Raw genomic sequence first — 20894 nt, forward strand, 5'->3', positions numbered from 1 at the left:
AACTTACTTAAGCTATAATTTTTTAATGTATTTAGTTTAAAAAAAAAATTGACATGCGCAGAGCTAGCCAGCTCAACATGAGCTCCTGGGCTCTGTATGAGGAACAGACCAGTCCGGTTCAATCAAATTTGAGTTCCTGGTGTGTTCCAGGCCTGAAGAAACATGGGAATGAGCCCCAGATATACCCTCAGCAGGAACTGCTTCCTTCCATGAGGTTTCTTCATAGCTGAGAAAGAAAGCTTTCAGGAAAAAATGGTTTTGTTCAAAGAGGAAATTTTCCACCAAAACTGAGATGATCTTAAAAACTTTTGATTATCCAAATAAATACATTTCATATAAATTCCCTCACATATTTCTTTAAAAAGCTCATCAGGAAATGATCTTGAAAATTTCTTCCCTTGACCACCCTACTGCAGTGTACACACTCTGTCTCTTCCCCTCCTCCACTTCCCTTTCTCCCTCCCTCTCTCCCCCTCCCCCTCACTCCCCCTCTTCTCCCCTCCTCCCCTCCCTCCCTCCTCCCCCCTCCCTGTTCCTCCTCTCCTCTCCCCTCTCCCTCCTCCCCCCTTCTCCTGCACACTGGCTGCTGTTGCTCTCAGCCTCTCTAGATTTCAGTTGTTAGCGACAGGCTTTTCTGTCTGTCTTGAGTCCCTGCTGAGAGAGTCACAGAATGAAGGATCACATACAGCCTTTGATGGTAGGTTGTCCCTGGGTTTGACCTCCGTTTCACAACTTGTTCACACTTGTTCAAAATCTATGTGATCCCAAGATCTCTTGCCCTGAGTCTGGTCCCCGACACGGTGAATTTAGAATGTGCTAGGTACTATTCTGTAAGCAGGCCATATTCCTCTTCACCTAATCCTCACGAAGAAGCCATGGAACAAAAATGCGCCACTCTTACTGTGTTACCAGTCAGAAAATTGAACCCTGGAAAGGTAAATGACTCTAGACGTTCACACTACTGTAAGCACAGAGCCAAGACTTCCACCGGAGTCTTAAACGCTTAAAAAAAAAGTTACACTGTCTGGGGGTGGGGGAGTTACACTGTAGATTGAGAAGATGACAGACACTGAGCATGGGATACACCTGTAACCCAGTACTCAGGAAACAAGGCAGAAGGATTCCGGGAGTTGGAGGCTAGCCTGGGCTACACAGAGAGATCCTTCCTCAAAACAAATCCAACCAACAAGAGAAGCAAAATGGCTGGGCGGTGGTGGCACGCGCCTTTAATCCCAGCACTCAGGAGGCAGAGGCAGGCAGATCTCTGTGAGCTCCAGGCCAGCCTGGGCTACAGAGTGAGATCCAGGACAGGCACCAAAGAGAAACCCTGTCTCATAAAACCCAGATTGGACTGTGCCATTTGTTCACTGAGAGCTTTGTGGGAAGCGTTGACTACACCTCACTGGTTTCTGTTGTCAGTGGTTTGGTTTGGTTTGGCTGCTGTTTTGACACAGGGTCTCATGAACTCGAACTCCACATAGAGTAGAAGATGACCTTGAATCTCTGCTCCTCTTGCCTCCAGCTCCTGAGTTCTAGGATTACAGTAGGCACACACCCCCTGCCTTTGGAGGTGCTGGTTGACCGGACCCAGGGCTAGGTGCAAGCCATATGAACACTGCACTAACCAAGCTGCATCCTCAGCTCCAGAAAACTGGTCTCTTTAATCTGTTGCTGGTAACTTTAAAACTGATGCTGTCACAGCTTTTTTCAGACTTACAGTAAGAGGTCAGGGTGAACACACACACACACACACACACACACACACACACACACACACACACACGTTTTGTATGACACTCATCATAGTGTCGTATATAATGGTAAACTTTGACAAATAGCATTGGAAGATTAGGGTAGGAAGGGATATCAGAACACAATATGTACATATAACACAAAGTTTCTATTGTTCCAATAAAGAATAAAGTTGCAATTCTTCTTTCTCTCTTTGTACTAGGTCCTGGGTTCATAGCCAAACTACCATCCATGGCACCTAAGCTTCTTAATTTTACTTTACAAAGGGAGCCAGCAGACCACCCACCCCTGCTCAGTTCTCAAATGCCCAGTGGCCATTCATAAAGTAGGTTCTAATACAGCATAGGTACAGGGACGGTACAGTCCACTTTTCTAAAGCAATTCTGAGTATTTTCTCCCTTATCAAACTATATGGCAATTTCTCTCCCAATGTGGAAGTCAGAAAACAGAATCACCAAAAATACAGGCTGCCCTCCGAGTCTGTTCCAGGCATTTTGAAAATACAAAGTAACTCTGATGTAATTGTGCCCAGAGTCTAATGAAAAGTGCAATCGATTAAATCCAGATGGAGACGGATGGCAAGAGCGTTGGTTGCTCTGGCAGAGGACCCAGGTTTGGGTTCCAGCACACACATGAAAGCTCACAACCATCTCTAACTCCAGTTTGAGGGGAGATGACGCCATCTTCTGGCTTCCTCAGGCATTACATGCACATGGTGCACTTAAATACAAAGCAGGCGAATTGTTCATACAAAAAATAAATATTTTTCTAAAAAGTGTTAAAAATAAATCTCAAAAAATACTTCCTGCCACACTGTTAACTGCTCTTCCTAGAAACATACGGGTTGATAAGAGCTTAGTTCACAGATGCTGCTTTGGGCCACAAGTGTCATTTCAGGATGGCTTACAAGACAGCAGATCTGTCATACAATGTGAATAATCGAATAATCTCTCTCTCTCTCTCTCTCTCTCTCTCTCTCTCTCTCTCTCTCTCTCTCTCTCTCCCCCCTCTTCTCCTCCCCCTCCCTTTCTTTCTCTCCCTTTCTTATGTCTTCCAGGTGGATGTAGGCAATGGTTGTTACACGCACTTGAAAGTCTTTCAAGGTCTTTCTGGACAAAACGAGGATTTTGAACTTAGTGGTTACCAGACTAACAAAACCAAGGATGACGAATTGACCTACTTCTAACAGCAAACACTAAAATGACCTGATTCCTCTGTAAAGAGATACGGCCATCAATAAAGAAGCGTTCTTCAAATAACTGTTTCTTCCATTATTATTCATACATTGTATTGACCTTTGCTTTCCTAACAATGTTTTAAAGTATGGAATACTTCATGAATTTGCCTGTCATCCTGGGGCAAGAGCCATGCTAACTTCAGTCTCATTGCAGTTTCAGTATATGTGCTGTTGATGAGAGCACAGTGTTATTGGTTTAGAGTAGAAATTCCATATAAATGCTGCCAACTGGAGACCTAATAAAAACCAATAAGGCTCAGTTGCAGTTGGATAAAGGTATAGTGCGCCTCATCCTCACTGCAGGGAGGTCAGATCAATGGCGGTCAGCAAAGCACACTCCTTGTTCCTTGGGTTTACCTAGAACCCAGCATGTCTCTGCTTCCGTATTTGAAAAAATAAAGTGGTACTTTACAAGACATGTTTTAAAAACTGCAACTGGAACTCGATTTGTAGACCAGGCTGGCCTCAAACTCAGTGATTTGCCTGCCTCTGCCTGGAATTAAAGGCATCGTTGCCACTACCAAGCCTGATATTTTGTTTTGTTTGTTTGTTTGTTTGTTTTTTGTTGTTGTTATTTTGAGACAGTATTGGTTAAATTATTAAGGCCACTCCACGTAGTTAAAAGGGAGGTTTATTTTGTGGGGTAACTTACAAATGAAGGGGTAGGTTACAGGGTCTGGCAAGGGTATAGCGCAGTCCGGCGGTGTTTTCTGGAGAACTCTGCTTGGTCTACCTCCAGCGTCCAGAGTCTGGGAACCAAGAGACAGAGCTCTTCCCGATCCTTCGTCTTCCGCTTCCTCCTCTGCCCTGCCTTCTGGGCGTGACCATTACCGAAGCCTCAGTGGGGGTTGGAACTTCCAGGCCAATGCTGGGATGGCTACCCACTACATCTCCCCCTTTTGTCTAAATAAGAAAGCTCTAACCTAATACAAGACTAAATACAAAGAGATGCTTATCAAATATTGTCTAGGAGTAATGAGGGATAATGACCTAGATAAGTTGGAATTACAATAAGTACAAACAATATCAAGCAAAAAACACATAGTAAAATCCAGGGAAGTCTAGGGCATGGGTAGGTGGTGTGTTACAAAGATCATTCCAAAAGGTGTCCTATCCTAAAGAACCTGAGTCTAATACTTAATATATCCTATCTAAGATATTATATATGTATATATACTAGTTGTAACTATAACTGCTAATCTCCAACCTCATCAAAGACCTGAGAAGGAATATAATAATACCTGAGAAATGGGAGAAGGATGCAAGCAACTTTCGGGAGTCTTGCAAGAGTAAGACAGAGACAGCTAGCAGCCTGGACAGTCACCTAATGTTTCTCAGCATGTTGGTGCATTCAAATTGGCTACAGGCCTAGAGTATCTGACAGACCATTTTCAGAAGCAGGGAATTCTGAAAGACCATCTTACCCCTGTCTTGGCAAAGTATAGTGGTCGCTTTCCTTGTGTCCCGCTTGTCCAGAAAGGACAGCATTGTGTACTGTCAGCAGTTGAGGCAAGGGCAGTTCTTTGCCCAGTAGGCCATTTTGTGCCAAGAAGACAAACTTCCAAATGGAAATGTCTTAGAGCCCAACATTCCTCTCGGGAACAAATTGGTGCTGCCAGGAGCAATTGTGTCTCACGTCAACAGAATTCTAAGTTATTTAAATGCCATGTTCTCTAGGTCCATGAAGTGTTTGAAGATTACCTGTCCATCTGACCTATGTATTTATTAATCTGGATGACCTAACTAACATAATTATAGAGATGACCAAGCATAGGTGACAATAACTATGTAAGTCTTGTCTACCTAAACAACCTAAGGACTAAGCTCCTATAAATAAGGGCAAACAGTCCTGTAAGCAAATGCACAGTAAAAGGACAATGATTTAATTGTGACAATACCAAAATATCTTTAACAGAGGTAGGAAGGTATAGTGCAATATGCAATATGATAATAATTCCTAAATATATATCATATTACAGAATATTCTTAACAGAAGTAGAACATACATACAGTATGGACAGAATCTCTCTTTTTTTAATTATTTAAAAAAGAAACAAATGACACTGTGCCTTGTCAAATGGCAAAGCAGAGGAGGGAGACACACTTGAATATCTGTTCCCTTTGAAATCAAGGTTGTCATTGTTTAATACATAGAGATAAACACAACGCAGCTCCTACTTATCACCCACAATTGAGGGTTTTAATTGGTTCTCTTGATACCACAAGAACGTCAAAGTATTTTTTTTCCATAGAACTCAATCAGGACACCATTTAATTTGATTTTTTGATATGACTGGCTATAAAATTTGTTTTGAAATTTTAAAAAATTATGTGTATGCATGTGTGTCTCTGTATGGCTAGGTGCACACAGGAATAGGTGCCCTTGGAGACCAGAGCTATCAGATCCCTGGAGTTGCAGGTGGTTATGAACCACTTGATGTGGGTGCTGGAGACTGAGCCCAGGCCTTCTGCAAGAGCAGCATTTGCTCTTAACAGATGAATCATTTCTCCAGCTCTTAAAATTCATTTTTAAAATACTATAAATATGGCGTTACACTGTAGCTGGAGTGCCACAAGTTGGACCCGCTTGAGTTATACAAAGAATTATTTAAATGATATTAATAACCGCTTATTTAAAGGATGAAAGTGGCTTGAATTACCCGTTCAGCTAATGATTGAAGTCCTTCTTTAAGTGCATTTAATTTGGACACAGGTAGAATTAGGGAGTTTAGAGGGGGCAAAAGTTCTAAGACACTGTCTGGTTAACTCCCACATCCTAAGATCTTACCCTCCACATCTACCCGACAGAAGAAATAGCCATGGCCGGAGACCAATGTCCCGGACTGTTACTCCATATTTTTCTATACAGGTTCCAGAAATTAAGAACCATATAAGCTAGCTTTCTATATTTACAAGGAAAAACAAGGTGAATACCCTTTGGGAACTGTCCACTTGCAAGTGCCATGTACTGCCTTAATTAAAGACAAAGGTAGACATGAAGGTCCAGTCGGGGCAACAGGAAACATTGCATCAGCAAGGGCAACAGGAAGCCCCGTGTCAGCGCTTAACTGTGGTCGGAGCCTAACCTTAATGAAGTAATTGATTCCAGCGACGACTTGAGTTTTGTACTCGACGGCTTCAAATTTTTCATATTTCTCATTGGTTTTCTCCTCAAGCTTTTCTTTGACCTTATGAAGAGAAAGGAAGAAAAGACGTTAGAGCTGTGTTGACTGCTAACGTGAGCTACAGATCTGGGAACCTCACACTACTAGAGTCCTCCAGGGATGCTGAGGAAGCCTGGCGGGGTGTGGCTCGAGCCTATAGTCCCCAAACTTGAAAGACAGAGGCAGGACTGTGCAGTTCACGAGCAGTTTGGGCTGCATAGAAAGCTCCAAGCTAGTGGGGGCTGAAGATTGAGACCTCACCTCAAAAAATCAAAATGAAACAATAAACTAAATGAAAAATGATGCAATCTTTTTTTTTTCCACAGAAAACACGTTAAGAACATTACACAGGTTAAAAAGGTCAAATTATACTGCATGAGGCTGAATTAATATCAGATCAGTGTTGTATTACAAAATAGTCACAATTTAGGACCTCCAAATAGCTTAGCAGGTAAAGCCACATGTCACCGAGAAACTGTGACAACCTGGATTCCATCCCTGGGACTCACATGGTGGAAGGAGAGAATGGTCTCCTGCAAGTGTCCTGTGATGATCTATCTACACACACACACACACACACACACACACACACTACCTAAATAAATAAATACAAAGCAAAAACCAATATAGTCACAATCTGCAATAAAGAGCTCCAATAGTGACATCTATATTTGATTAGTAATTAAAAACAGGACAGCAGCAATTACTACTTAGCACTTTAAACTGATTGCCCAATTAAGGGTGAAAATAATGAATTGATTTTAAGCAGTTTCCCCTGATGTTTTCGTCTTACACAGCCACACCCATTCTAGAATCATCCAAGCCACAATTTAATGGAATATTATCATTAAGGAATCTATAGATGTTTTCATCTGTCTCTCAAATGTCCCCTCTCCTCCAGGATCCGGCACTGCATTGGACATCATCATGTCTTCTTAGTTTCTCAGCGGGCTTAACTCCAGTCTGTCTTTGTCCTGACTCCGGACTGTCAATTTGTAGAGTGTCTCTTGATTTGGGTTGGTCTGACCTCTCTTAGGCTTGCATCCTGCGTTCTTTGCAGCACACCCTGGTGTGCCTGAGTGCATTGTATCAGGACCTACAGCTTTCCTTCTCGCTGATGGAGATACTGTGACTTGGTTAGGCTGCCCGGCAGGTCTCACTACTGTAAGTCACTGCTCTACCCCTCTGTGATGAAGGGGGAAGCATACTTGGACCACACAGCAATTTCTCATCACCCAGGAGACTTTTTCTCATTGGGCCTTCATCCCTAACCTCAGCGTGCTTCTTGACAACAATCATTACTCTGGCTTTTGCCAAGTAATAATTTAAAACATTTTCTCCCGTTCCTTATGCATTTGTTAATTAGAATTGTACTGTTAGGAAGGCCTGTTCCCTTTCCACTCCCTGTTTATTTAGCCTTTGTTTCTATTACTATGACTTACTGCTCTTAGTCCACAGCTTGTAAATTCGCCATGACTTGCTTTTTTCTTATATAGTCCATCGCTTGTCTGTTGAGAGCCCCCTCCACTTGGTGTCCTTCCCATGTGGCTTCATCATTTTACGAGTCCTTCCTCCCTCTGTGGCACTACAGAATTTACCAGCCTCTTCTTTGTAATTAACTATTTCTCTGAGGGTGCCCTGGCTCCATTTTTGGAGACTGGCTAAGATCAGGGCAGTGTGCACACTCACTGTGTTACGATTCCATTGCTTCTGTGCATACTCAGTGGAAAGCTACACAATGTACGTAAGCATACTAATATAAATATGTGTATCTCTCAGTTTATCTGTGTATATATCTATATGGAGTTCATGTAAACATTCATATGCATAATTATATATGCAGTGTGCACATACAGTTGTGTGTGGCAGCTACGGTTGTCCCTTGGTATTGGTAGGGATTGGTTCTGGGATGCCCTGTAGATGCCAAGATGCTCAGGTCTCTTACGTTAAAACACCATGGATTTTACATGCACACATTCTCATATGCTTTGATTCATCTCTGGATAACTTATACCAACTAATACAACGAAACACCTAGTAAATAGCTGTTACTATATATCGCTTAGGAAATAATGATGACTGTTCTGGAACTCACTGTGTAGACCAGGCTGGCTTCAAACTCAGAGATCCACCTGCCTCTGCTTCCCGAGTGCTGGGATTAAAGGTGTAACACACACACACACACACACACACACACACACACACACACACACCACCCACCCCTCGGCAATAACTCCTTTCTCAATCACTGAGGATGAAGTCCGGCTTGCATTTGCAATCTATTTACTTGTTTAATCAGTTCTAACATACACATAAAACAGCTTTAGATTTCCTCATCTAACCCCCTTCCAAAAAATACATTTACAAAACAGAATATAGGATTTTCCTGTGGTTTTTATAAAGATCTTGTGAGTGCCTTGGGCACATCATCTTCCTGCGTCTGTCTGATCACATCGGCAAAATTGTGTTGCCTTGTTAAGACAGCCCATTTCCAGGTCCAAGGGCTTCAATGCAGCTTGTGTTAGGCCTGTCATCTGCCTGTGGCAGGGGATGGAAGCTTATCTGCCGGCATTGCTCAGAGGAGTTAGCCTCACATTCATTGTGTAAACATTTACCGAGTGTTCTGTACCCATCCTTTCTCAGGGGCTCAGCTGGACCTGACAGTCTAGAATCTGCTGTGATCACCTGGGCCCGATTTCTGCTAATAGCCAAGCTCCAGGTTTCCACGAGGACAGAGAAGGGGCGGTAGCTCATGTCCCAGAGTGGAGGATGATGAGGGGAAGGACCCCAGCGGTGGTCTAGCTGTTGGCCATACAGATCCACCAGCCCCCTCCACACACACACACACACACACACACACACACACACACACACACACACCTCCACACCCCAATCTCTTGACTGTGTCCCGCCCTTAACTTTCCGGGTGTTGCCAATGCCAGCCCTCAGCAGTCTAACACAGCTCTGCAGCATGAATCTCCTGCTCAGGCTCAGGCTTACCCTTCACGGCTCAGCTTCCGTCTAGATGACTCAGTTTCTATCTTCTCACTTCTACCCATGTCCTTCAGGTAGTGTCCACTGACTTCCTGTTACCTTTCTGATAGGTGTGTTCCCCACAATCCTTTCCTACCCCTCGGAGGGAAACTAACTCTGTCTTCGATGTATCTCCTCCATTGAGAAGTTGGCTCCCTGCCCTCTGGTGAAGCACTTTGGCACGCCTCCCTTCAGTCAGGCCTCCAGGGCACATCGAGTTCTCTCAGACCCCCTGACTCCTTCCCCTCAGTGGGTAGATGTTTCTAATCTTTCTCCGCTGGTGCCTCAGTTGACTGTTAGAACTATTTTCAAAGGTGTCTGCAGACTGAGTTCTCAGATTAGTTTTGAAGTCCCATCACGGACCACCCATTTTCTCCCAAAGCCTTCAAGCGAGGCGGCACGAGAATAGTTGCTTTGTTGAGATGGAAAATGAGGCTTCAAGTGGAGAAAAGAAGACAGTGAGGGGAAAGACCGGACCGGCAAGAGGCGGGGTGCGAGAGAGGAGCTGGCACAGCTGTGTGGAGAGCGGCCGAGTGAGGAGAAACATCTTGGATTCTCTGTGTCTGAAGCTTTGGGTAGCCAGAGGAAGGGGCCAGCACCGGGTATCCACTGAGTTAGAAAGAACTAATCTCTACACTAGTCCCCAAACTGATTTATTTAACCTAACATTTCACAAGTGAGGAGCTTGACTTGAAGGTTAAAAATCATTCATCATTGTCTTAGCAGTTCTAAAGCCCTTGTTTAATAGCAAATATCTGAGCTATGGTCCTTCTGGATTTAAGTCTTGGTTATTTTTTATTTTGTTTTATTTTTCACTCGAATTGTGTGCCTGTATGTGGGTATGTGCACATGGGAGTGTAAGTCCCCATGGAGTCCAGTAGAGGGCGTCAGATCTCCTGCAGCTGCAGTTGCAGGCAGTTTTGAGCTGTCTGGCATGGCTCCCGGGAACTGAACTTGGGTCCTCTGCAAGAGCAGTATGCACTCTTAACTGCCGAGCCATCTTTTTAGCCCCAGTCTTGATTTTTTTTTTTTTTTTAAAGATATGTTGTAAGGGCTTATTTCTGTCTCTCCTACTGATGGATCCAAACTGCATTTTCTTCATTGTCCTGTGTAAGTCGCAGGCCCAGAATTTTCCATGAGAGAACTGATTTCAAACACTCTGGTTTGTTTCTCACGAGCACTGGTGCCTGCCTGACATCCGGTTCACTGTGGAAGGTGCAGCCTCCTTGCCCTTTGTAGTAACACAGATTTGTGTCCTTTAATGAGGGATGCTATGGACCTGATGGGGAGCTGGGAGGCAGGGGAAGATGCAGGTGGAGAGATTGTTAGTGAATCTTTAAGATTCAGAAAGTAGTTTGGCATTGAGAGAACTTGGGGGGTGGGAGGGGCGGGGGGCATGGGGGGGTGGTGTACCAGAAGGCCAGGTACCAAGGGTCAGCTGGGGTGCATTTGCGGAGCCTGGTGTGACAGTCAGGACCTGTGCTGTAACCAGTTCCTCTTCTCCTTTCACAGCCTTCAGTGTCTGATGATGGCTGGAAACCATGTGTTTGTCATTTTGTCCTGAAGGGGCACCTGGTAATACATTTCCAGAGTTGTTCCAGATTTCCCAGTTGCTGCAAATCTTGGCCGAGTTGAGCTGTTCATTTTCTAGAACTGAGCCATGGGGGCACCCAACATTAGTGCATTTCCCCAATCTGCCATCATTCTTCAGAGGAGAATGGCTAGAAGGTGGTGGCTACAAGGTAGATAGACACCATTTAAGGGAATTTTACCGTAAGAAAAGAGCATTTAGGGAGCCGTGTGAAAATACGGTAAAGCTAGAGGGACATGTCTTATGGACATTTGTCATCTGATAACGTTTTGAAGGAAGTATGAAAATTGTGCCAGGCGCAAGAAAATGAAGCCACATAGATGATGGAAAGACAGTGTAGGACTGCAGGACGGAGCTGGACCTGAAGCAGTATGATAAACTGAGGTACATCCTTGCCAGATGCCAGCAATTTTCCAAGCAGAATAAGAACTGGGAAACCTGGTGGTGGTGGGGAACCCATGGGAGGATGGGGGGTAGGGAGGATGGGGGTAGGGAAGATGGGGGGTAGGGAAGTGGGGGTGGGGACCACGACACACCAACAACAACAGTGGGGGAGAAAGTATAGGTTTCTAGGAAACCAACAACGAATAGAACAGGAGATGCTCTGCTGTCCCCAGGGTCCTGCTGTGACATGGACAGTCATTCATCATGCTGGAATGGTGAGCTTCCTGTGGTTCTGTGACTTCCTGGAGCAGAAGTGGAGGAGGAGGGAGTGAGGGCCGTGGGAGTGACCTCTAATTGAAGACTAGAACGTCACAACTCACAGGATCATGGGAATCAGAATGGAGGCGTATATGAAAATATCCACCATGGACCAAGAGGATCCAGGCATGTTCTGATGAGGATGGGAGGGCAGATTTCTTGGGAACGCTGGTGTGGCTGAAGGGCAGGCCCTCCGGGGAAGGGACACCAGGAGAGGTGACTGACTAGGAAGCTTAGGTTGCAGAGAAGAACCTAAATTTGTAGGTCAATGACATGCTCAGGGTGTGCTCAGTTATGCCGACGAGTGTTTGTGTGGTGCCCCAGCCAACAAGCTCATGCTTGCTTAGTGTGTTCGCCAGGAATGGTGTTCAGCAACCAGGTTTCCAACGTGAAGACAAGCATGTGCACTGTGCACATACATTTGCATATGTAATCATAGCCTTTGCTTCTAAAAATAATCACTAAAATAACATTTCGTTCCCTCAGATAAACATACCTGGAATTTTCTTCCAGTGGCTACTTACTCAGACAATCAAAAATCACCAACTGAAATCTGGATTTGCTATTGGGGCCATCTGCTTATTTTGGTCTTCATTGAACATGTTATGGTTTCTCATGGATGGAAATGTAACAATCTCTCTTCTCTTTTTTTTCTTTTCTGGTTTTTGTTTGTTTTTTCAAGACGGGGTTTCTCTCTGTAGCCCTGGCTGTTCTGGAACTTACTCTGTAGACTAGACTGGCCTCAAACTCGCCTACCTCTGCCTCCTGAGTGCTGGGATTAAAGGCATGCGCCACCACTGCCCAGCAATAATCAACATCAAAGAAAATAAAATCACTTGTACATTTGTGTGTGTGTGTGTGTGTGTGTGTGTGTGTGTGTGTGTGTGTGTTGGTATGCATGTGGACATCATCAGAGGACAACTTTTGGAAGTTGATGCACTCCATCATGTGGGTTGGGGTGCTGAGCCATCTTGCCACCTAATAATCGATGTTTTCTGAATGACAGACTTCAGGGAAAATTCTCCCATCCTCCCAATACCAAAGCCTCTGCTTGCCTTCCTGTGGGTTTGGTGGTCAATTTTTGGAGCATGCAGGTGTCCCTTCCCCAACGTACTTTCCTTTCTCTGTGTGGCGACCTTTCCTCCTCCCTCCTTCCCTTCCTCCCTAGTAGGGTCCTCCTTCCATTGTCCCACCCCCCCATTACCAAGTTCTCCGCAAAGGGCAGAGACAGCCAAAAGTTGTCTCTCCTAAGAGCAGTTAACAGTGGATTTTTAAAAGATAAAAAGATGTGTGTGTGTGTGTGTGTGTGTGTGTGTGTGTGTGTATTTGTAAGGAATAAAAGTACAAAGTAAATGACGGTAGTGGAGATTTTCTCTGGGACCCCTTAAATCATTCTAGGGATGCAATAACCCCCTCTGGCCTGACACTGTGTGGGGACCCAACAGTTCTAATCTTGGAGGAGCTGATTCCATTTCCTGACTTAACAAGGACTTTCCCTAGGATCTGCCTTGTGGGATTCTTTGAAAGGGGAATGATTGATGCGGCTGAGATGATGCTCCCTAAAATATACAGTTTACTGCCTGCTTCTCTGCCCCCCAACACTTAACTGAGAATTGTCCCCTGAGGCTGTCTCCTGTAAGAGAGGACACATGAGGGACATCTGGGAGCTGAGCCACCACACTGTACTTGTTCATGACAGTAAAGGACTTGACAGCAATGCCTAATGTCCTTTTTGGTCTTAAACCTATGATAACGAAAGCGTACTTAATTGAGTTTTGTTTTACAACATACCCTAGATACCTTGACTTCCTCTATACTGTTAATTTCTCAGTAGCAGTGGCCATGTCTTATAGCCCTTTATGCAGCTTCTAACGGTTTGTAGCCCGATGCTAGATACCTAGGAGAGACTCAGGAAGTGTTCCTACCATGAAATGGTTCATGCCTATGAAACTTGCATTGTGCTTTAAACTTGAGGCCACCAAGCCTTGCGCGGAGAAGGCAAGTTTACTGCATTCTCTCCCCTCATACCTGCAAAAGCTCCCCAGAGTGTTGAGGTTGCACAGTGGAAAGGACAGATTAACTTCTTGACTGGGTGACTTTCAAGCATTTTGAGTATTGGTTTCATCATCTAAAAATGGGATGTAATCCCTTGCCTGCTCCAGGGCTTTGAAGATCAATGGGAGGGAGGTGAGTGGAAATGAAGGCTTTTACAACAGTGAGGCTCCTTCCTGGGGTGAGGTGGCCTTGTAAAAATCTATTTCTCATTTTGCGACTCTGAAGCTGCAAGAGCACATGCTAAATTAATTTTATCACTGAAGATGTGGTCAACAGATGGTGTCATTAGCAAGGGAAAGCCCTTCCGGTAGCTTCCTAACTTTGCAAAATTATAGGATCAAAGTACATGGGCCTGGAGAGATGGCTCAGAGGTTAAGAGCACCGACTGCCCTTCCAGAGGTCCTGAATTCAATTCCCAACAACTACATGGTGGCCCACAACCATCTGTAATGAGATCTGGCGCCCTCTTCTGTATACATAATAAATAAATAAATCTTTAAAAAATGCATTGTATGTATATATGAAATTCTCAAAGAACTAGTAATAATATTATATTTAAAAACTATCCTAGCTAGGCAAGATGGCACACTCCTGGAGTCCCAGGTACTTGAGAGACTAGAGGCAGGAGGATTATTTGAACCACTTGGAGAAACAGCAAGCCCCTCTCCCTATTTCAAAATAGAACAATTCTAGCTAACCAGGTGATCAACTATTAAAGATCATTAAAACCTGCTGTATCTTCTGTATTTCAAGTATATATATTTCCCTATCTGTCCCCCATAGCTCTGGTTCCTGGAACATCTCAGGGGGATGTTTCAAGTTGGGGGATTTTTTTTTTTCCCCGACGACATAATCAACAGTGATGCTTCATCTATGATACTGGTTTTTGACACAGTTTTTATGCACATTATTTTAGTTAGTCCTTTTAGCACTTTCTTTTTACAGATGACACGGAGGGCCTATTTTGAAGTCCCATCTCTCACAAGCCTCCTAGGACGCCAGCTATCTGGTCCTACAGGAAAGTGAAGAGTAGGAGCAACCACAGCTCCTCCTGAGAGCCTGGAAGAAATGTGGACATGCAGGCCCATCCGGCCCTCTTCAGTCAGAGCTGCATTTTATCGAGGTCGACAAGTGACTCATGTCACATTCAAGTCTGAGAACACCAACTGGATGTGAGGATTCTAACGAAGGTATAAAGATTTTTTTTTTAACCTTTCTAGAGCTTTATTGAGAGAGAGAGGTGGGGAAAGAGGGAGAGAGAGAGAGAGAGACAGAGAGACAGAGAGACTGCGTGGAGGGAAGAGAGAAGGGGGAAAGGGGGTTGTAAAGATTTAACATCATCTTCTTCAAAAACAAAATGCTCCAAGGTATTTATTGAAATAAACCTATGAGTGAGAACTATTTAGCCTTTAATATTTAGCCACTGAATTTTAGGCCTGTGACCACCTCTGGAATGTTCAGGGCCTTAAGTATGAAGGCTCCCATTTCATTCTACTCACATAAAAGCCGACGATGCCTACAACCATGATGCATACCTGTAAGCACCAAGATGCATACCTGTAAGCACCATGATGCATACCTGTAAGCCCAGCACTCAGGAAGTTGAGGCAGAAGTGCTATTGTGAGTTTGAAGCCAGCCTGGGTTACCTAAGTGCTGGGCCAGCCAGGAGGTAGCCAGACCAGGTCTCAGACAAACAGGCAACAGACAAAACTGATCTTGTCCGCCAGGATGATATTTCAAGGAAAAAAACAAAATGAAGTAAGAAAATAAGGCGACAGATTGCAAACCTACACCTGTAATTTGAATGTATTTCTTTTTTATAAAACATGAAGCACAACACGTTTTTTGTTTTGTTTTGTTTTTTTGTTATATATACATATGATAGTTAAGCAAGATTCTTGTACTTGCTGGGCGGCAGTGGCACACGCCTTTAATCCTAGCACTTAATCCTGGCAGAGCCAGGTGGATGTCTGTGAGTTTGAGGCCAGCCTGGTCTACAGAGCGAGACCAAAACTACACAGAAAAACCCTGTATCAAAAACCAAAACAAAACGAAACAAAAAAAGATGCATTAACTTGCTAAAAACATTGAGTTCTGTTTTGCCTGTAATGGTGTGGCGCGCATAGCATCCTGGGAATTAGCTCAGGAATCCTTAACAGCCCTAGGTGCCGTCACAGTCGGCTGGCTTCAGTTAGTGAGACTGGACAACTCCGTGAACAAGCACATTAGAGCTCTTGGGATCACGCTTGTAAGTAAAAGGTTTAGAGACTTTTTTACAAGTTCACCTTCAGCAAATGGGGAAACTGAGGCTGCAATAAATGACTTGGCCAATTTTACTTGTGGAATGTTGAAGTTTCCTCTGAAAAGGCTTAATGTTCCACCTTTAGCTGCACAAGATTCTGAATAAAACCCACACATATCTGGTTTCTGTGGTTTCCCACACTCTTAACACAGGGCCAGATTACGAACCAAACGATGAAAGTCTGAGGTGGGATCAAAGTTTTTCCTGAAATGCACCGACTTACCTTGTCGGCAATCTCCTGGATTTCTGGAGTGGCAGGTCTGGCCTCTGTCAAGCCTCCAGGGATCATTCTGGTGACTGGCTTCTTCGCTGGGCAGGATGCAGAGAAGAAATGATCAGGCAAACCCGGAGACTCAGGGTTTTAAAGGTGCCCATAAACTCCTCCTATATAATGTATTAGCTTCCACAATAGCTGAGGGACGAGGAAATGAGTGTGGCCTCAGGCAAGTCTTATCGCCTCCCTGAGAGGAAACGCTGAGTAGAGTTGGGGAGGGGAGGCCACCCCTGAGGTGGGGGTAGTGAATTCTGGGTGTGCCCAGAATTCGTGTATGGTTAGTAAGGTTCCTCCCTGCAATCTGTGCCAATTATTTCATCCTGTGGTGTCATTTATATGAGGAGCGACATGTGTAGCCAGAGTTTCCAAATATGTTACACCTGGAAGAGTTCTTTTAAGAGAATACTTAATAATGTCAAGTCTGGTGGCTTGGAATTCACTCAGCGTTATAAAGACAACAAAACTGTCTATCTGGAGAACTCTTAGTTTCTAAAATGCTTATCCCCAAACACAAAGAATAAAATAGCAAACATCTCTATTTCCTCTGCTGTTGATTCTCTTGTTTTTTATTTTATTTAAGTTTTTTTTGTTCATTTTTACATACCAACCACAGATTCCCTTCTCATCCCTCTTCTCTCCTCCCACACCCCATCACCTCCCCACCCCTCCTCCACAAGGGTAAGGCCTCCCATGGGGAGTCAGCAAAGCCTTGCATATTCAGTTGAAGCAGGACCAAGCCCCTGCCCCCTGCATCCAGGCTGAGGAAGGTGTCCCACCATAGGTAGCAGGCTCCAAAAAGCCAGCTCATGCACCAGGAGATAGATCCTGATCCCACTGCCAGGGGCCCCTCAAACAAACCAAGCTACACAACTGTCTCCCATATGCAGAGGGCCTAGTCCAGTCCCACGCTGGCAGGTCCCACAGCTGTTGGTCTAAAGTTCCTGAGTTCCCATGAGCTTGTCTCTGTAGACTTCCCCATCATGATCTTGACCTGCCTTGCTCATAGACTCCCTCTTCCCTCTCTTCGACTGGACTCCCGGAGGAGCCGCTGAGGTCTTGAGGGTGGGTTTGGGGACTGGAGTGGGATTTGTAGAGTATAGGATTACAGGGTCCGATGAGGGGTGGTGGTGGGCAGGCCTGCCAGAAGGAGGAAGGAGTCTTGCTTACTAGTCTGCGGGGCTGCAATGGGGGAGTGTAATTTTTTTTTTTTTAATAGAAGAGATTTCATGTAACCTGGGCTGGCCTTGAAATCACCGTAAACCTTGAACTTCTGGCTCTCCTGCCTCCACCTGCAGAGTGCTGGGATTACAGGCATGGACCCTGCCCACTTACATGCTGCTGGAGATTAATCCAGGACTTTTTGGAGAGTAATCCAGGATTTCTTGAGCACCAGTGTCCTCTTCCAGCTGAGCTATGTCCCCAGCCCAAGACAGCTGGATTTCTGTCGTTCGGAACTAAGCGTTTTATGTGCTTCATGATTCTTTTTGTAGTTTCTTTTATTGTTTATTTTTTACAGTTCAAGCTGGCCTAGAATTTATTATGTAGCCCAGTCAGGACTTGGGGTCTGGTTCCTCCTGAGTGCTGAAATTGAAAGTGTACATCACCTGTGGAGGAAGCCCCTACCCCACTCCAACCTTGTCAGCCCCAGAGTTGAGTGTGTTATCCCTGTAGTCTGTTTTAATAATCTGAGGCCAGAAGTGTCAGATCTCCTGGGGAGATGGAGTTATAGATGTGTTTGAGCTGCCTGACATGGGATCTGAACTCTGGTCCTTTGCATGTTATAAACTGCTGAGCCATCTCTCCAGGGCCCTATGCTCTTTTTCTGCTTACCATGTTTTTGAGTCTTTCTATACTCAGATAAATTAGCCAAGTTCCTTTAATGGCCCTTCTGTCCATTCTCTGTAACTGTGATATGCTACCTCACAGTTTGAACATGCTGTCCTCTGGTGAGAAAGGTTTTGGTTGTTTTAGACGTGTATATTTCACTTTTATCTTAATGTCTATAAATGTTTAAAGTACACAATAGCCACAATAAAATAACAGATATTAACTGATAAGTTATCAGGCATTCAAGGCCAGCCTAAATATATGCAACTCTTCCTAAAACAAACAAACACAAAGATACTAACTGACAAATCACAGAACCCAGAGTGTCTGGGAATCTTTAGATAGCATCAGAATCATATGCTTTTCTTTAATTAATCTTGTGCATCATCTGATTTCTGGGAGATTTAACTTACAGAAAAGAAATATAGCTGTCTAAAAAGTAAAGGGAACTTTGGCTTGAGAGGACACTGTCTACTGAGATGTCCTGATGCTTTGGAGAAGGAAAGCTATGTTCCCTGAATGTTGTAGCCTGCTCTTGCTTGTCTTCCCTATACAACCTTTTGTACCCCATGAGTTGCCCCTGGGCTCCTCTGTACCAGCTCTCATCTCCTAAACATTGACCTTCAAGCAGTGAGAAGCCAGGATTTCAGCAGCAATGTGAACTTCCTAAATTTCATTTATTAGTTCAGACACAGTGACTTTTTATTGCTCCAGTAAAAGTGCCTATGATTGTAAAAATGTAAGAGCTTCTGCTGTGTTAGCTACTTTTCTTGTTACTGTAACAAAATGCCTGGAAAAGCAACTTAAGGAAGCCCGGGCTTATTTTGGCTCATGAGTCCAGAGTAAGTCCATCACAGTGGGGAAGGCATGGCGGTGGGCGTGAGACAACTGGTCTCCTGGGTCTGAAGTCAGGAAGCAGAGAAGGACGAATGTTGATGCTCAGCCCATTTTCTCCTTCTTATTTAGTCTAGGCCCATGGATGGCACTCCCATCTCAATGGACCCAATCTAAACTTTCTTCAGTGATATGCCAGAGGTTTCCAGTTTCCAAGGTCTTTCTAACTAAATCCCATGAAGTTGCCAGGATTAACCATCATGATGTTCAACTAAATGGAGTTCTGATAATTGACTATTTTTCACTGGAGACAGAGTTTTGCTGTTATGTAGCCTAGGCTTTCCATGAACTCCCCATCCTCCGCATCTTGACCTTGAACTCATGATCCTTTTGAATCTACCTCTCAAATTCTGGAATTATAAGCTTGTATCAGCATGTCCAGTGCTAATATCTGCCGTTGTTAAATGGCTTGTTCTTGTAAATGTCTTTGCTGATTTTCAGACTCAGAAAATAACACATTAAGGTTCAGGATGTAGAGCTCTCTGCCTAGCTTGTTCAAGGCACTAGGTTCAATCTCTAGTACCACCGAGAGAAATTATTTTTTTCCCAAGGCGGATCATAGAACTCTACCCCTTCCCTTGAAGACAGCCATAAAACCTAGAAACCTTGTTGACACCTTCCCCTGCTCTTCTGTGTAGGAACTGGAACCTTTTCTTGCCCTTTTGTGTAGGAGATAGCTGACCCTGAGCAGGAGGTGGTTTAGCCTGTCTTGCCTCATTGTTGTAGGTCATAAAACCTCCATTCTAGGAGGGGTTCTGCCCAGTACCGTAGAGATGGATGGCCTCACAGACAGACCAAGAATCTGAACAGACCAGCCTTGCTGGTTTACCTACATAGTCTTTCACCAGCAGGCTATAAACCTCCTTGTCCAATCACATTGCAGTTAGCTATCCATTTTTGGCCAAAGAAAAACATTAAAAATGGGCAGCTTTTCCTGGGTATTTGGGTTTTCATTTCCAAAGTTTCCTGTGCCATGTAAAGGTTTGATTACAGAAAACTGCAGAAAAAAACCTGCGCTTTTCCCCCCTATGCTATCTTTTGTCATAGGAGTGTGAGCCCTAGAAAGAAGAGGATGAAGCCGGGCGTGGTGGCTCACGCCTTTAATCTCAGCACTCGGGAGGCAGAGCCAGGTGGGTTTCTGTGAGTTCAAGGCCAGCCTGGCTACCAAGTGAGTTCCAGGAAAGGCACAAAGCTACACAGGGAAACCCTGTCTCAAAAAAAAAAAAAAAAAAAAAAAAAAAAAAAAAAGAAGAGGATGAGCATGCATTCCCCTCTTACATGCCCTGACACAAGTCATTAGAATGATTCCTTTTGCACTGAGTCAAAAGTTCGAAATGCTCCTGTGACAGAACTTTCTTTTAAAAAAACAAACTTTTCTTTTCTTTCTTTCTTTTTTTTTTTTTTTTTTTTTTGAGACAGGATTTCACTGTGTAGGCTGGCGTGGAACTCACTCTGTAAACCAGGCTATCCTAGAACTCGCAGAGATCCACCTGCCTCTGCCTCTCCTCTGCTGAGATTAAAGGAGTGCACCACCACACCTGGCTGACAGCCTTTGAAGGTCAACATTGGTTTCCCTGTGGTTTGCCACACAACAAAGGCAGTAAGCTAAGAGCCAAGGCAATAGCTCCCCCTGACATTGGCAGAAGAAGGAGAAGTGGTTGAGAATAAGGGGATATTAAAGATGAAAAGCAATGGGGAATGAGCAGGAGTGTTCTGGAACTCCGTCTTCTGGGTGTGACAAGGCCATCGGGCTCACAAACTCACTGCAGCTATGGTCACCTGCACAGGACCAAGCCAACAATATCAGTCAACAACCTGGCAGCCAACACTAATTTGAAAGACAAAAGAAGATTAGGAAGAGAAGGTCTGAGGGAGGTGTGGGGGGAGTGACAGGGATAAAATCAATGTCATTTAAAAAGGAGAGATAGAGAGAGAGTTAGTTGGAGGGACCACAGTGGGACAAGGCAAGAAGCCAGATCCTGCAGTCACAACATTGTGGGAGCAACTTGGGTTTGAGGCTGTTGAAATCTGGGCCAGAAGCTGTGGCTCTGGTGTGGAAGTG

At 44.3% G+C, this 20894-nt stretch overlaps 1 protein-coding gene and 1 non-coding gene across 2 annotated transcripts; both read right to left on the bottom strand.

Annotated features, from left to right (window-relative positions):
• Nucleotides 1–3069: 3069 nt before the first annotated feature.
• On the bottom strand, nt 3070–3173 carry LOC118594373. Its single transcript, XR_004946362.1, has one exon. It is a non-coding gene; the product is annotated as a U6 spliceosomal RNA (small nuclear RNA).
• A 1392-nt stretch (nt 3174–4565) lies between these two features.
• Nucleotides 4566–16126, bottom strand: Csta (cystatin A). The gene is made up of 3 exons (XM_036204096.1): nt 16061–16126; nt 6076–6177; nt 4566–4601 (listed from the first exon to the last, which is right to left on the bottom strand). Exons 1-3 carry the CDS (start codon nt 16124–16126, stop codon nt 4566–4568), a joined length of 204 nt encoding a protein of 67 aa, XP_036059989.1.
• Nucleotides 16127–20894: the final 4768 nt, after the last annotated feature.

This window comes from Onychomys torridus, chromosome 12 (genome assembly GCF_903995425.1).
Source record: "Onychomys torridus chromosome 12, mOncTor1.1, whole genome shotgun sequence".
Lineage (NCBI taxonomy): Eukaryota > Metazoa > Chordata > Mammalia > Rodentia > Cricetidae > Onychomys > Onychomys torridus.

Coding starts and splice junctions, on each gene's coding strand:
- Csta (XM_036204096.1), bottom strand. CDS start 16,126: ATGATCCCTGGAGGCTTGACAGAGGCCAGACCTGCCACTCCAGAAATC. Junction 6,178..16,060: donor TCCAGGAGATTGCCGACAAG/GTAAGTCGGTGC, acceptor TCTCTTCATAAG/GTCAAAGAAAAGCTTGAGGA. Junction 4,602..6,075: donor GAATCAATTACTTCATTAAG/GTTAGGCTCCGA, acceptor TGCTCCTGGCAG/CACCAATTTGTTCCCGAGAG.